A 16372-nucleotide genomic window follows, 5' to 3' on the forward strand; every position below is an offset into this window, starting at 1 on the left:
TGTTTCCAACACAATGGATCGAAAGATTTAAAAGTAACGTAAGGTGCCGAAACCGGTTTGGCTCAGTGGATAGAGCCTCGGCCTGCGGACTGGGGGGTCCCAGGTTCGATTCCGGTCAAGGGCATGTACCTGGGTTGCGGGCACATCCCCGGTAGGGGATGTGCAGGAGGCGGCTGATCGATGTTTCTCTCTCTTCGACGTTTCTGACTCTCTGTCTCTCTCCCTTTCTCTCTGTAAAAAATCAATAAAATATATTAAAAAAAATAAAATAAAATAAAAGTAACGTAAGGAGCAAGCGAATCTTGACTAACAGATAGCACACGGATCTGAAAAATCGTCAGATGCACAAAAGTTGCCATTTCAACTGGGGTCTTCAGAGACGTCCTGCAAAACATGAACTAGGTTTACTGCGTTAAGTACTTTACAGTTTATAAACCAGCTGCTTTGAAGCTACCCAACTTCGGTCTCCTCACTGTGATATCGTTGGAACTGACCAAAGCCCTCTTTTGGCACATTACCAGTAACCAATCGACTACCTCTTCCAAGTGGGCAATAAAGAAGCAGCGATAAAGTCGCAGATGGGAATCTGAGCCTAAATCGATCTTTTTGTCTAAAATACTCATCTCCTACTTTGAAGATACAGCACCAAATTAATTTATTTAGCAAATATCTATTCACTGCTGGTTTATTATATGATTTATATTCCTTTAAGGAATCGGGACTCCACACTGGGGGAAAAAGCAGTCAGAAACCTCTGCTGTGATGGAGCGTGTATTCTGTTAGACGCAGTGGTTCTCAACCTTCTGGCCCTTTAAATACAGTTCCTCATGTTGTGACCCAACCATAAAGTTATTTTCGTTGCTACTTCATAACAGTAATGTTGCCACTGTTATGAATCATAATGTAAATATCTGATATGCAGGATGGTCTTCGGCGACCCCTGTGAAAGGGTCGTTCGACTGCCAAAGGGGTCGCGACCCACAGGTTGAGAACCGCTGTGACAGTTAGAGGAAATCAGTGAACAGCTCCAGTGCAGTACAGACTGAGACTGATGGCACGAAGGATGCCGAAGGAAAAGAAGGTCGAGAAGGCAGGCCAGGAGAGGTGGCCAGGGAGTGCTGGCAGGGTTTCCATTTTACATAGAGTGGCGAGCCCGGCCGGCGTGGCTCAGGGGTTGAGCGTCAACCTATGAACCAGGAGGTCAGGGTTCGATTCCCGGTTGGGGCACATGCCTGGGGTTGCAATGCTTGATCCCCAATAGGAGGTGTGCAGGACGCAGCCAGCCGGTCAATGATTCTCTCTCATCATTGATATTTCTTTCTCTTTCTCTCTCTCCCTTCTTCTCTGAAATCAATAAAAATGTATTGAAAGAAAGAAAGAGAGAGAGAGAAAGGAAGGAAGGAAGGAAGGAAGGAAGGAAGGAAGGAAGGAAGGAAGGAAGGAAGAAAGGAAGGAAGAAAGAGGTAAGGAAAGGGCTCCTGCATGGCAGGTGTTTGGGCAGGTTTCCGCAAACACCTAGAGGAGGTAGGCGAAGTCTGATGGACATTGGGGTAGGGCAGTGGTCGGCAAACTGCAGCTCGAGAGCCACACGCGGCTCTTTGGCCCCTTGAGTGTGGCTCTTCCACAAAATACCGACTTCTGCGCATGGGCCACGAAGTTTCAATCGCACTGTACATGCGCGCCCGCACGTGGTATTTTGTGGAAGAGCCACACTCAAGGGGCCAAAGAGCCGCATGTGGCTCACGAGCCGCCGTTTGCCGACCACTGGGGTAGGGGAATCCTAGGCACTGAGGGAAGAGGCTGCCCCGTCTCGGGCAGTTGCAAGGACTGCAGCAGAGGGAGCAAGAGAAAGCCACTGGGACGAATAGGAAGGACAGCGGGGACCCGCCTGTGTGGGTCCCTGGGAACCACTGAGGACACTCTCTTCTTTCTGAATGTGATACAGAAGGTGAGTGTTCTGACAGCACCTGCAAGGGAATGTGTGATCCTATGAGAAAGCCACTCCTAGACTCATCACGTTTGGGAAAATATCACTCACTGATATTACTTACATTTTAAATTATTATCTTCAGTTGATCACTGATAATATTCACAGTAGTCTTTTAGAAAGTGACTTTAGAAACAATTATTTATATATTTATTTATGCTCTACCTTATGCTAAACATTAAATCTAAGCCGATAAGTTGAGCCACGTGTCACACAGGTGCGTTACTTGCCTGGTAGGATCTTTCGTCTCAGAGAGGATCTCAAGAAGTTCATCATTAGACAAGAAAAAGAACCTGGGGAAGAAGAGACGCTTCTTTTCTAGATACTCGTTGAGTCCCTTGAGGATGAGTTCCAAAAGTTCATTAGACTTTTTCAGCCTCTCCAACATTCTATCAATAGTCACAACGGACAGAACATGTTTATCCTAAAGGGAAAGGGAAAAACTCTCAACTCAACAGTACTATTACTCACTTTATGTTCATATTACATTGGAGATAATATGTCTTTAATCAAACAAAGTTTATGCAAAATTTAAAGTAAATATTTATTTTTAAAAAATTAGTCTTCTCTCTTTTAATTATGTAAAAGTCATGTTGACTTGATCCTCAGTGATGCTCACAATTTCTCATTCTAAATTGTGAGAGACAGAAAATGAGCAAGAGGGGGTGGGGGGGGAGAAGGAGAAGGAGAGGGAGAGGGAGAGGAGAAACAGTGAACTCACAAGAAGGATGGGGAAATAAAATAGTATGAGATATGTTTGATATGTTTGTCTTTTATTCTTTGAGGTAAAGTACTCTAAAAAGATATCATCATTATAATTAATATTTTGAATTATATATATGTGATTGTCCAACAGTCTGATAGCTATGACATGCACTGACCACCAGGGGTCAGGCACTCAACACAGGAGCAGAAACCGTAAGTATGGAAACATGGATAAGGCTGATGAATCTCAGAGGGAAGAGGGGAGGTGGGAGGGTGGGAAGATATTAACCAAAGATCTTCTATGCATACCAGAGGCCCTGTGCATGGATTCATGCACCAGTGGGGTCCCTGGGCCTGGCCTGCAGGGATTGGGCCAAATCCGCCTCTCTGACATCCCCCCAAGGGGTCCGGATTTCGAGAGGGCTCAGGCTGAGGGACCCCAGAGTGTCTACAGTATGCTTTTGTTAATATATTTTGAATGTGGCTGAAAAGGAAAGATATATATTTTCTTGTTTTTGAATTATAACAATGCAACTTATAAACATAGTAATTTAATAAAAAATGAAAGAATTATCATTAATACCTGTTTTCTCAATAAAAGAGATTCAGATGAAATATGAAACATATGATTGGCTTAACTTATCTTTAAAGAGATACAATTTTAAAAGGCATTTTTTATATTTTCTAACAGTTTCTTTCAAATACACATTTTTAAAAGCACACAAAAATTAATATTTTGAATATTATTAGCTATGTATATAAAAGCCTAAGCAACCATCTGACTATCTGATAGTGATTTAATTATCACTTAAATGTGCAGTTCACTCCATGCAGGATTGAATGTACTCTTGTACAAGTAAATTTCCAAACAAAATGCTGTTCTTAGAGCACCACCTTCTGGAGAAGCACGCCTTTCTTTGTTGGAGGGGAAAAAGGCTGAACGGTTGTTAATAAATGTGAAAAAAAATCCCTTTCACAAATTCACAGTATTTGTTTTATTCTCGGCCAAAGAATGTATTGCAATGTTGCTATTTCGAACTTGAGATTTGAAAGCTAAAAGTCAGTTATTTAAAACGACAGTTCATATTTCTCCTCCTCGCCCCTACAGTTACAAAAGAAATACCTCTGGGAACACTTAGCTTGCAGGTAAGGTTTTCAGATTGAATTCCTCAGGTGCAAGCTATTGAACCAGATTAATTCAATGACTCTGCGCCAAATAGGCTGGTTCTAAGAGTGAACACAGGCAGTAACCTGTGCACCCGGGCATCTGGACCTACACACATGAAAGTCATCACCCCGTGACTGGAAACCAAGCCACCTTAGCTCCCTTCCCGTGAGCAGGTGAGCAATCAACACTGCATCCGAGCAGGAAAGCGCAGACCTTGCTCCCAACCCGCACTCCTCCTTACAGCCTGAGCCGCCTGGGGTCCTCTGCTGGACCTGGGCCTCTGTTTTCTCATCTTTAAAATGGGGATCAGAACTCTCGCTAAAAGCTGTCGTGAGGACCAAGTTAGATACAATGTTCGAAGCACCCATTTTGGTGCCTCAAATACACGTATACTTGAAACGACTCTGCTTATTTCCCTTCTGTAACCGTGTCTTAAAGAGGGAGACGGACAGATACTAATCTGGGGCGGGGGAGCGGGGTAGAATGAGGAACCTACATCCTTCAGTCCGTTATCGTAGAGTTAAAATAAACATTTTATAATCTGCCGTCCTTCGGGTAAAATAGTGGTCATAGTCAAAGAAAACTGCCTTCTGAGTCCCTTCGAGCATTGCCCTGACACCAGGCTGAGAGCCTGCGGGGTGCTCAGTGAAGGAGGCCGAGGCGGCCCCTGGAAACGCAGGGGAACCTCAGAAACACCCCTCCCTCCACGTGGCACCGGCTGGTGTTAAGGGCTGTGCTCTCGGGACAGAACCCTAAGATGCCACAGCAGGAAGCTACTAGAAGATTGAAACCACCCACGGCTCCTGACACTTCAGTGACTTTCTGTCCCCTGGAGGGAAGGAAAGGAACTATTAACTGTCCTTGTTTGGGTTAAAGGGAAAATTCTATAAATGCTGTGTCTTCTTTTCCTTCACACGTTATCCCCACTCTCATCAGCGCCCATGGCAACCCATGGTTGGTTGGCATTTCTCATCAAATGCCTGCGGTCGGGGCCTGGAACTTTAATCCGGGACAGGGAGAGAGCGTTCTCCTGTCTTCCGCAGTGGCTGCACCAGTCGGCATGCCCACGCGCAGTGCAGGAGGGTTCCTTTTCCTCCACATCCAGAAGCGTCCTTCTTGTCTTCTTCACTCCCGAGTTCCTGGACCCAGGCAGTCTGCCTATGGAAGAGGCCAAACGCTTGGATCTGGTTGGGAACATATGCTGTGCATCCCCTAGAGCTGCACCCTGAACTCCCCAACTCCCGCTCCCGGCGGGACAGCGCGGAGTCCTCAGCAGGTGACATTCACGTTTTATCAGGTCAGCGCTCCCATCGGGCCTGGAACATCATGGATGTCAGTCCACGGCCTCATTTCCCTGGTGATGGCGGTTCCTTCGCAGAAGCGATGTTGTGTGAAAGCTGTGACGGTGAGTCACTCAGTGAGTCAATGAATGAAGCGCTGGCAGGAGCCGGGGCTCAGGCAGGAAGAATCCATCTGGAGCAGAGGAGTCACGTCCCCCTCTACGGACGGGGTCTGATGCATTTGGCTCCTTCCACCTGGCTGCCTGGCCCTTTGGGTGCGGCGCTGCCCCAGGAGCCTTTATGTTAGCTCTGCTGTTTTCAGTGTTCCCGGTTTCTATGGAATTCCGTCCTTAACTTTCAGCGAAAGTTCTGCTGCACGTGATCTGTGTTGACTCATTGACTGCATTTTGTTTGTATAGGTTGGGCTCTTTGGACTTGTTTATATTTGCAACTCTCCTTTTTTTATTTTAGGTCCTTACAGGGCGTCTGCTGATTGAGTGGTTGAATGCTGAGATGTCTCCACCACAGCTCGCCAGTGGGGGGGTAGCCCACGACAGAGGAACAGGTTATTTGGGGCGGCAAGTGCTGAGCACAAGGCCTTCCTAGCAGAGCACACGGTAAGAACCGCAACTAGACCCAAATGTCGGCACATAATGACAATTTCAACTTGGAGCTCAAGAAGTAATCAGGACAAAATATGCATTTTGCTTTTGACATTTCTTGCTCCTGCAAGTCTAAAAGACAGCGGCTTATTTGGATTGCTTTAAAAACAAAACTCATGTCATTTCAACCAAATAATCACATTCTCGGAGATTTTTACCCACTTGCAGGATCGTTTTCATTATATCTCTCCACGTTTTATCCACCGTTGTAAACCGCCGGCCTTCCTCGGGCATCTGGGACATAATGTCGGGAGAGCTGAAGATGGGCTCCAGGTACAGCCACGTGGCTTGGACCTTGAGCCACTCGTCCAGAATCTCCTGCAGCAGCAGCAGCTTGCCTTCCCATTCTCTGAGGAGCAAAACACAGCGGCTCTGGTCAGTAGCACACCGAGCAAGGCTGACGATGACCAATCAAAACCATGACTAGACTGTCAATCTTGTATGCAAAGTTATTACTGCAGTTGCCATGTGCTTGTCTTCAAAGATAAATCACTGGATTTGTTGTACAAAGCCTGCTGTACAGTCATAGCATCAACTTCTGTGTGTATGTAGACATGCATGTGAACAAATACCTATCTACAGATGGGCTAGTTTCCGTGTATGTTGTAACAATGAACCTCTCTGCACCCCGATTCCATGGCGAGCGGGTGCGCACGGAGGAAGGGGGTTTGGTGATAGCACCGGTGTTCTTGAGGAAGGACATTTTGAACTTCTTAGGAAAGGTAGCTATAGCCAAGATTCATTTCCTTTAACATTCTTTTTAAAAAAAAAATTGGGGCCCATCAAGGCTTTATTTTCAGAATAAAATATTTCAATTCATAAGATGTAATTGGCATTTTAAAAAACCTACATAAATATACTAGTGTGGCATTCATGAGAAGGATGCACTTCAGAACTCACATAGGTTATCAGTTCATTCCTAAATATGAGGAACAAAAATAATAACTTGATTTCTTCAAGAATCAATATAATTACACCATAATCTAATAATTTTACAAGCACAGTTCTAAGGTATCAGTATGTCTTTGCTCTATCCTCACATCCTCACATACATGCCAATGAAGAGACTAAGTAACACAGAGGTCAGTGCCATGTTCAAGTTCACCCAAGTAATAAGCGACAGAGGCAGATTTGAACACAGACTGCTATAACCACTATGCTATAAGAGCTAGACCCACTATGCTATAAGAGCTAGACCCACTATTCTAAAAGAGCTAACAGAACCATAAAGAAGAATGATTAATTCACAGCAGCAGAACTTAGAGAGGGGATAGCTTTATGTGTACATTAACACATCAGTTATATGTGAAGGTCTGTCATTTTAGATTGTTAAAGCCAGGAAATATAAGAAGCAGGGCAGGAGACAGAGATGAGCGGGAGCAGGCCCAAGTGTAGGGTAATATAATGTAGTTAGCTTTCCTTGTCAACCAAATTCATATTGAAGAAGGGAGACGGATTTGGATTTACTCTCTTTTTAAAATAAAATGTAAACTTTTAATACAAATTATAAAGATTGGCAGACGGGATAAGAGTTAACTTAATGGGCTGTGTCAAATGTCTAAAATACCAGACTAAAAATCAGACTTTCATTCTTTTGCACTTTTCTAGCATTCCTTCGTGCTTAGGGGTAGAAATGACAATGGACTTTTAGGGATTATCCACACTAAACTATTTAGTATATTTAGAAAACGATATTACTTTCAGTTTTATAGTCTATGGTTTCTATAGACACAAAATTATTTTTGAGAGTCAAATATGTCAGATCAGATTGTAGGCAAGAAAAAGGAATATGTAGAGGCTGAATAAGATCAGATTGTAGGCAAGAAAAAGGAATATGCAGAGGCTGATTGCCCACTACCTTTGTTGTGAAGATAGAAGACAGCAAAGAGACCGGTACTCGCCCCAAAGCGACGAACGGTATCATTCCTTACAATGAACTATTTAGAACACTAAGTATGAGATGCAGAATCAATTTCAAAAAAGAACTCTACGTTACATACGAGTGATGATTTGGGGAACAAAACAAGTGTGGATTTTGGGTGACAGTATCAACATTGTCATATAAATGTCACTGACCTGATTTGTTTTTCATAGGGCTTGATGAAAGGAGACCCTCGCATGGTCTGTGTCTTAATGATGTGGTCATCCAACAACATCTGAATTTCGTCAACTGCTGACAAAATGGATGTCCCAGATTCTCTGTAAGAGAGAAGGACAAATTGCATTGAGTCCCACTCTTTAATCATCTTCTCCAAGGTCTTCTCGAGAGTGTACTCCTTGCTGGCTGCTTCGCTGATGCCTTCAAATCTGTCTAAATACGGCTCCAGGTTCATGTCCAGGAAAGGGGAGACGGTGGACTCGTCGGCGGGCTGCAGGGGGAAACCCACAATGTTGGACATGGCCTCCCAGTGCCGGGGGCGCAGCCCAGGGTTGCAGATCACTTGAATGAGAGGGATGTGCTGCTTGAAATCTTCCACCTTGGCTTTGACTTTCTTCGTCATCGCCAGGGCGTTGGGAGAGTCGCTGAAGGTCTTCTCCAGCTTGTAGAGTCCTCGCCAGTAGTTGCCAACGTCAGCTTCTACTTGGTCTGGATCCACCTTGTGATACGGCCCTTCTGTCCACGCTCTATATTTATTGCTAAATTCGACAGCGGTTTCATAGAGACGAAGGTAGGGGTTCAGACTGTCTTGGATTTTTTTGCGTTGAGGATACAGCGACGGTGGCCAACCAAAGGCCTCCTCTTCGGCGTTAAACTGCTCGATCTGGAAGAATGGGCACTAAATGTATTATTCTGAAAGTGAATGATATTCAAAATTGAGTTTCAAAAAATATCAAGTGTGATCCAAAAACCCCTCATTGAGCCCTAAGGTTACACTTACATTCGGTCTCATCTAGAAAAACTGTTCGATTGCCATCTCCAGAGGGCGATGACTAGTTAGGTTCTTAATGCAGCAAAATAAATTTCATATATAAAGAAGACTTTGCCCATCAGATATACTGAGGACATAGCTTCATTCTTTAATTAACAAGAATCTAAGTACTTTAACATATCCAGCAATGTGTTGGGTACTGTGGAAAAATTTTAAGTATTATATTGCAAAGTTCCAACTCCCAGGAGTTAGTATTCCAGCTGAGGAGACAGGCCAGCAGTACGCAAAAGTTAAATAGCAATTATTCAATAACAGTGTAAACACTAGAAGAGGTGTCTTAGATGGGTAGCTGTTTAATATAAAAGGAACAGTGTGTACAGAACAATGCTATCACTCAGAGACGAAAGAGCATGCTGGGATAGTTCCGTCATGGTGCTGCCATAGAGAAGACACACCTGGAACTGGGTCTTAAAAATAAGAAGGATAAGAAGAGGCAAAAAAAAAAAAACAACCCCAAAAAACACAAACAAAAAAACAAAAAACAAAAAAAACACACACACTGATTTCTTCTTAGTGTAGTTGTGAAATATGTGAGTATTTGAGTGGTTGGAGGAGAAATCTATAGAATGGAAGCGTGGGCTCAATATATAAATTATGCAGGTTACTTAAAATTTCAGTAGCGTCAGTTATAAAAAATCTACAAAGCTTATTTCTCTTTTCTCAACATGTGTTTACATATTTGTGATGATTATACACTAATTACTTGATCTGATACGATACTGAAATCTTTCAATGTAAGAAAAATGGTAGAGCATCATAATATGGTCTGTTTTCATATTTCCCTATTTCATATATTTCATATTTAATAAAATATTTTAAAAAAAACACAATTAACAATGTCAAACACCTTACATGGCAAAGAATCTAGCTTTTCCCCTCCCAGCTTCTCCTAATGAGAAGGCCACTTTCTGAAACGGCGACATTGGGAGCCAAGTAGCCGGATGTGAAAATCACTAACTTAAAAACACAGTGAAGAGGAGAGAACTCAACAGCAACCAGGTGCCGTCACATGACGCACATGTTTAAATGGCACAGAATGGCAGCGGAGAAGCTGACGGAGATATGACACATTCTTTCAAACAAAAAATGGAGGCCATCGAAATGTCATCTCGGCCCATCGAAAGCAGCAATGCCGTGTCCCGAAGGCATGTCGTTACACCTGTCTGTGCCAAGTATGTTCTTCTCTGATTAAATGTAGTGAAACCTGTTCCATTTGAATCTATTCCTTAAAGGTGAATACACAATGCAAATCCGATCCTCTTCCTCTTGAACTAATTCATCCTCTTAAGCATTGTTTACTGCACCTTGTCTGCTGCGAGGTCCAGCTTCCCGTTCAGTGTCTGGGCCTTTTTCAGGTACCGCTGCACGTCCTGCAGGTCGCCCAGGGAGTAAAACTCTTCCGACTGCTTCGAGTAGCTCTCCAGCTCCTCCACGAACCGCTGGCACCGCAGCTGGCAGGATGAGAACAGCATCGCGTGTCACCCGTCTGAAAGTTAGAGCCCTGCGGCCTCGAGAGAGACTTCACATGCTTGTAAGCCAAGGCCTGCCAGAATTATTACTCATATGTTTTGATATTGGCAAAATATAAAGAAAAGGACCATCTGGAAGATGCCTGGAATCTAAAATATACAGAAGTTTTCAGAGTGGGATTTAAAACCAACGATGAAGATTCCTGTGATTCACAAATTAGAAAGTTTACCCTCGTGCTATCCGTGTGAGACATTCTAACTAACAAAATGATTAAGAATGTGTTAGACGATGGAATTCCTTAGAGTGCTAAAGAATTTATGCTGATAATGATTTATAAGCCTTTGAAAATCCCATAGAATCGTCAAGTATGGGACTCAAAGAAAACTCCAATATTTTAAAGGCTGTAAAGATATCTGAGGCCCTATTACAAACAACTGGAAGAACGATTTAATTGTGTTCTCACATTCAAATATCTTTTTAATTAGCAATGCTAAAACAAAGGGTTGTGGGGTTATTTTTCTTGTCTGAGGGCAGTGGTTCTCAACCTTGGCTGCACGTTAGAATCACCTGGGAATCTTTTTAAAATCCTAATTTCTGGGCCTCATCCTCCGGAAATTCTGTTTCTTTGTTATGGGGTGAGGCCACAACATTAGTGACAAAGAAACAGAATTTCCGGAGGATGAGGCCCAGAAATCAGGATTTTAACAAGATTCCCAGGTGATTCTGATGTGCAGCCAAGGTTGAGAACCACTGGCCTGTAAGGTAAGTAAAAGCCCCACACAATCGCTCTCCAATATACAGCAGGTGTGTGGTTCTTCAATGAGAAAGGCTTATTATAAAATTTTCATTGGTAAGGCACTAAATAAATCCCGAAACATAGTTCTTAATGAAATATTTAAAAGTCGAATCTAGGTTGTGCAAAAATAGGTTTTATACTTTATAGGTTTCTAGGTTGATGTCTGTCCTCTTTCCTTTAGTTTCCTGGCACAGGTATTGCTCTGGACCCGCAAGGGAGGGACGGAGAGGCACAGTCCCACCCACACGGTGTAGAATAGGGTCCTTTACAATAAAGTCCAGATCATTTGGAGCCACTTGGCGTTTTCTAAGATTTGATTATATGATAACGTAAGCATCTACTCCTTATTATCCATGATGTCATCTACAAGTTTTTAAAAATTCTGAAATGGCCTAAATGTAAACCAGAAATATAGACTGCAGTTCAAAATGAAGTGTTTTTTTGTTTGTTTGTTTCACTCAATGAATTATTCTCCAAACCACATGTTCCCCAATTAACTGCACTGGAGGTGTGGTGGGAAGACCTGAGGCTTGCTCCCAGAGGACGCCCCTCCTGGACGCCTGTTAGGGTCACTGTGGGAACCTTCGCTTTCCATTTGTAAACACTAAGCCATTATGCAGGCCGCAGCTTGGAGAGCTCAGGGCAGGCCCGCTGGCCAGTGGGAAACAACAGGGAAAGTCAAACCCAGCAGCCTGCCGCCGGGAGCTCGTGGTCTAGTGGGGAGATAGTCCCGAGAATGACAACACAGCGACCAGGTGAGCAGGCCAAGGGAGAAGTGCTAGCAGAGGAGCTAACCGTGCAGGGGAGCAGGGAGGCAGCACTGAGCTCGGACTCCCAGGGCGTCTCCGAAAGTCAGAAGAGTGAGCTAGAAAGACAGACAGACAGACAGACACGCAGTGTGCGGGCAGGAGGCGCTCCAGAGCGAGGGGGAGGGATGTGCAGGAGATGACAGACAGGCGTGGGAGAGCAGGGGCCTAGGGTTGCTCAGGGTCACTGAAAAGTCAAGAACATGGGGTGGGAAGAGGTAGGAGATGAGGCTGGGCAGGTAGACAGGGACAATTCCAAGCATCTTATATGCAGGACAAAAACGGTTAGAGTAAGTAAATGTTAAGAGCGAGGATTCTAGCTGGGCCCATGTGGCTCAGTGGTTGAGCATGGACCTATGAACCAGAAGATCACAGTTTGATTTCCCGTCAGGGCATTTGCCCGGGTTGTGAGTTCCATCACCAGTAGGGGGAGTGCAGGAGGCAGCCCATCGATGATTCTCTCTCATCATGTCTCTCTCTCTCTCTATCTCTCTGAAAGCAATAAAAATATATATTGGGGGAAAAAGTGATGATTTTAGGCTCAGTACTTAGGCAAGTTTGAGCAATTATCAGGTGTGCAGGCGCATTTCATCAGAGAGCTTTGACAATAAATGATAAAAATAAAAGAACTCAAAAGAGCATTCACTGCGGACTGTATGAGATAAATACTGTTTCTATGAAGGGTCATGGGTGGGCAATGTATTCGAATGTTTTCTCCCTTGAAAAAAAATCAAGACATGACACCCCATCGCTCCAGTATGTGCGCTACCTTCTACTACAATGTAGAGCCTGCGAGAGCTGAAATGGATGGCCCGTGGGACAGGTGAGGTACAAAGCTACCGAAGAAAGTAAAACGTAAATGTGTCAAGACCACGGACAACATGTAACATCTCCGTGGTGCCAACCTTGAGGCCGTCTTGGTACTGTTCTGTTTTCTCCGCGATGATCCTCCTGTGCTCGTCGAAGATCTCCTCCATGCGCCCGTACCACTGGAACACGTTGTTGTTGAGCCTGATGTCTGCCGGGGAGAAGGTGGCGCACTCGATGAGGAAGGCCAGGCAGTTCTTAGAATCCACCAACCTGCGTCCCAGCTCAATCATGTCAACTGTCTCCACTTTCTTAATATAAGCCTGCGGGAAACAAAGATGACAGACGGCGTTTTCGTGAGCAGCTCCTGTCAAAAAACAGCCTGAAGGACACACGGCATAAATATATATACTAAAGACTTGTTAAAAGGACTGTAGACCTGGTTCAAGACTGGGGGCCACAGCACAGGACCGCTGCTGAACAGCAGGGGGCGGTAAAAATACAAACACATACGAAATTTCTTATTTCCCAGAAACCCATAGCATTCTTCTCTGGTTTTTCAAACACATAAGATGCAAACCATGGTGTCTTCACAGGTAACAAGACATCTACCTGACGATACAGTCCTTTTGTCATTGGGTTAATCAGCTTTCTGTAGGCAAAAAACTGGGTTTTTATTTCCCTTTCTGATAATCAATGACCAATTTCTATATTAAATAAACGGAGAAACTATTCTGCCTTTGCGGCAATAAACTTTTTTAAGGTACAGAAATCTTTCAAATGCCAGTTGAGGAATCCCATTTGCTAATTCTGTAAAAGGTTGCTATGAACAATAGACATTCACACGAAATAACACCAAATTCCTTAATATTCCCAGTCACGGTTAGGAAGGTAAATAAATGACACTCTTCATAGTCAGCATTTATTTTTCCAAGGGAATTTACAGTTATGAAACTCTCCAGTTATATTTATAATCACCCATAACCCAAGTATCACTTGATGTCTTATAACAACTAATGCAAAAATATGCAAATATTCTAAAAGAGAATATATATAGGCATGTGTGCATATGTCACTCCTCCCACACACACATAAATTCACACCCTAAGAACTTTAGTCTAATATAAATACTTTCTAAAAATAGAACTTTTTAATATAGAGGCTAATATGTAAGAGTTGGTTGTAATGATTTTAACAAACCTTTACATGAGTAATTTAAAATCTGCATTGCCCTAGCTGATTTGGCTCAGTGGATAGAGTGTCAGCCTGTGGACTGAAGGGTCCTGGGTTCGATTCCAGTCAAGGGCATATGCCCGGATTGCGGGCTCGATCCCCAGTAGGGGGCATGCAGGAGGCAGCCGATCAATGATTCTTTCTCATCATTGATGTTTCTATCTCTCTCTCCCTCTCCCTTCCTCTCTGAAATCAATAAATATATATATATGTAAAATATAAAATAAAATGTGCATTATCATTTGAACTCATTTTGAAATTTCTTGTCTATACACAGAATTGAATAATTTTTATGTGTTTTGCTTAAATATTTTTAAATCTAAAAATTAAAGGGATCTATTTTGCATTTTGGGACTGCTTTAAAAGGAAAAAAAAGATCCCATAAAAAGCGTAATGTTGTGAGAATGAAAAAAGGAATTAAGTGAAATGATGATTAACTAGTTGTTCCATATTATCTTATTCACCTTCAAGCATAGGAGTAACATTAAAAAAAGGTAAAAGTGAGATAGCCACTATTTTCAGTACCATAAATCCTATGCTCAAAACATAATATATTTCAGCAAAGTATAACAGAACATTTTAAAGGATTAAACTTTCGTTGATAAAAAATTAAAGGTAATCATTGATCTCCGTTTGCCCAGATGGTCCTGGTTTATGCCTTTAGTTATGAACGGTGCTCTCAATAACATCCTGGGAGATGATGCTGAAAAGCCTCACCACGCCCTCTCCCAGGACCTGCGCCCGCAGCATCCTCTCCCTCTGACTCTGGGCCCTTGCTTTGGTCGATGGGCGGTTAGCTAATGTGACCCAAGGAGAAACTTGAGAAGCACTGGTGAAGCTGAGCTTGCTCTTGTGCCTCTGCCGGGTCATGAGCGCCCAGGCGAGCCTGCTGGGGGCTGGAGAGAGGAGCAGGGTCCATTGCTCAGCAAGTTCCGCTGGGGAACCAGCTGAGAACCCGCTGGCTCCGCTGTGTGAGCGGCCAACTGAGACCAGAACCGCCCAGCAGAGCTGGCCTGCCTCGCCACACTGCAGACTCCTCAGTGACGCTACAGAATAGTTCAAGCCTCTGTTATAACTTCTGGAGGGATGTGTTATTGTGTTATCATGTTAATAATTGTAAGAGCTGAGAAAAAAGAGGAAAACATTATTTGATACACATACAACTGTAAAGACTTTACAGGCGGTACCTTCATTTCCATCAGTTCCGCCGTGTTCGGAGGGGTGCTGAGAGCTTTTTCGGCGATCTTCTCAAATTCATCACATAACCTGAGACAGCCGACGAAAGCCAGAATTACCTTCCTTCCTAAATACGTTACTATATCCTACATAAATGCTCCATTACATGAAAAATAAGATTATCCTATCTATATGGTATCGAATGAATTTAAAGCAAATTTGTGTTCGCTTATCCGGTACACATTTACTGTTCATCTATTATATTCCCGACGACAGTATAAGTGACACAGAAGTGAGTAAAAGGTAATAATGGCCCTCAAGAAGTTCACACTCCACCTGGGAGACAGAACCATAAACCATCACTTCTGACCGAGCGTTTCAAGGGCCTGGCGGAGACCTAGCTGCGATGGCATGAAATAAAGTGGCACAAAGGAAGGCGTGAGCAGCTTCGCTGGGAGGGAGTGCTTACTTGGGCCCGCGAGCCCAGAAACCTCTGGTAAGATGCAAATATTCCCTACTGATCTGGGTGGTGGCCAATATAAGTACTGAAGTTACTGTGAGGCTAAAACCCTCACTTAACTCCGGTGCCGTGTCACATATAGAAATTTTTTGATCTTTGCAACCATAGTAAAACAAAGATTTATATTTTTATATTTATTTTATATATTTAAATGCCACTTAACAAAGAAAAATCAACCAAAAAAATGAGTTCGCGTGTCACCTCTGACACGCGTGTTATAGGTTCGCCATCACTGGTCTAAATAAACAGGCATTCTGCTTTAGCGTTCCGTGAGGTCACTTAGCATAGATCAAGTTTCCTAAAAATCTCTAGGTTCATCAACCAATGGGTTTCTCGTTAAGACGAAAAGTTACCATGGACTTGAAGAGTAATGACAGCGCGATCAAGTTCCAGATGTGAGGGTCCCTAAGGACCCAGGACAACGACCACGTGAATCCACTTTGAAAACCTGCCGGAGTCCATTCATTGTCTTCACCAGCTGAGTTCAGACAGAGACCCCCCCAAAAGCTAGTAGCCATTGAAAGTCCTAGCAAAGGTCAGGGCTGTGCACCACCCAGTTAATCTAGGAACCACTCAGTTAATTTAGGTAATAATAGTTGAAGCATCCCCACCTTAGTTCCCTTAATTCCTTAGATACTTATGTAGATCCTTGTTGATTATTGTTAATCAAATACTCCCGGAAATCTATTGATGAGCTAATCACTTCCTTTTGTCTACTCTTGGAAATTGTCTGCTGATCTGTGTGTCATTGAAACTTCCTTACCCTAAGGGCTACTCCAGATCAATAAAAGATTGGAGCAGCCTGCGCATGGGAGGAAGTCCTTCGGGACTT

At 43.4% G+C, this 16372-nt stretch overlaps 1 protein-coding gene across 4 annotated transcripts in view; it reads right to left on the reverse strand.

The window, feature by feature from the left end:
• DNAH7 (dynein axonemal heavy chain 7) overlaps positions 1–16372 on the reverse strand; it is a 151913-nt gene that overhangs the window by 105715 nt on the left and 29826 nt on the right. For all 4 annotated transcript variants that reach the window (XM_070421732.1, XM_070421734.1, XM_070421731.1 and 1 more), the window contains 6 exons: positions 15032–15110; positions 12710–12934; positions 10037–10183; positions 7879–8564; positions 5965–6151; positions 2218–2411 (listed from right to left, as the gene is read on the reverse strand). In XM_070421732.1, coding sequence (XP_070277833.1) covers positions 2218–2411; positions 5965–6151; positions 7879–8564; positions 10037–10183; positions 12710–12934; positions 15032–15110 — 1518 coding nt within the window. The remainder of the gene's footprint in view (positions 1–2217; positions 2412–5964; positions 6152–7878; positions 8565–10036; positions 10184–12709; positions 12935–15031; positions 15111–16372) is intronic.

The sequence above is a fragment of the Myotis yumanensis genome, unplaced genomic scaffold (genome assembly GCF_028538775.1).
Source record: "Myotis yumanensis isolate MYYU_CA2020_CCGP unplaced genomic scaffold, mMyoYum1.0.hap1 SCAF_8, whole genome shotgun sequence".
In the NCBI taxonomy this organism is placed as follows: domain Eukaryota; kingdom Metazoa; phylum Chordata; class Mammalia; order Chiroptera; family Vespertilionidae; genus Myotis; species Myotis yumanensis.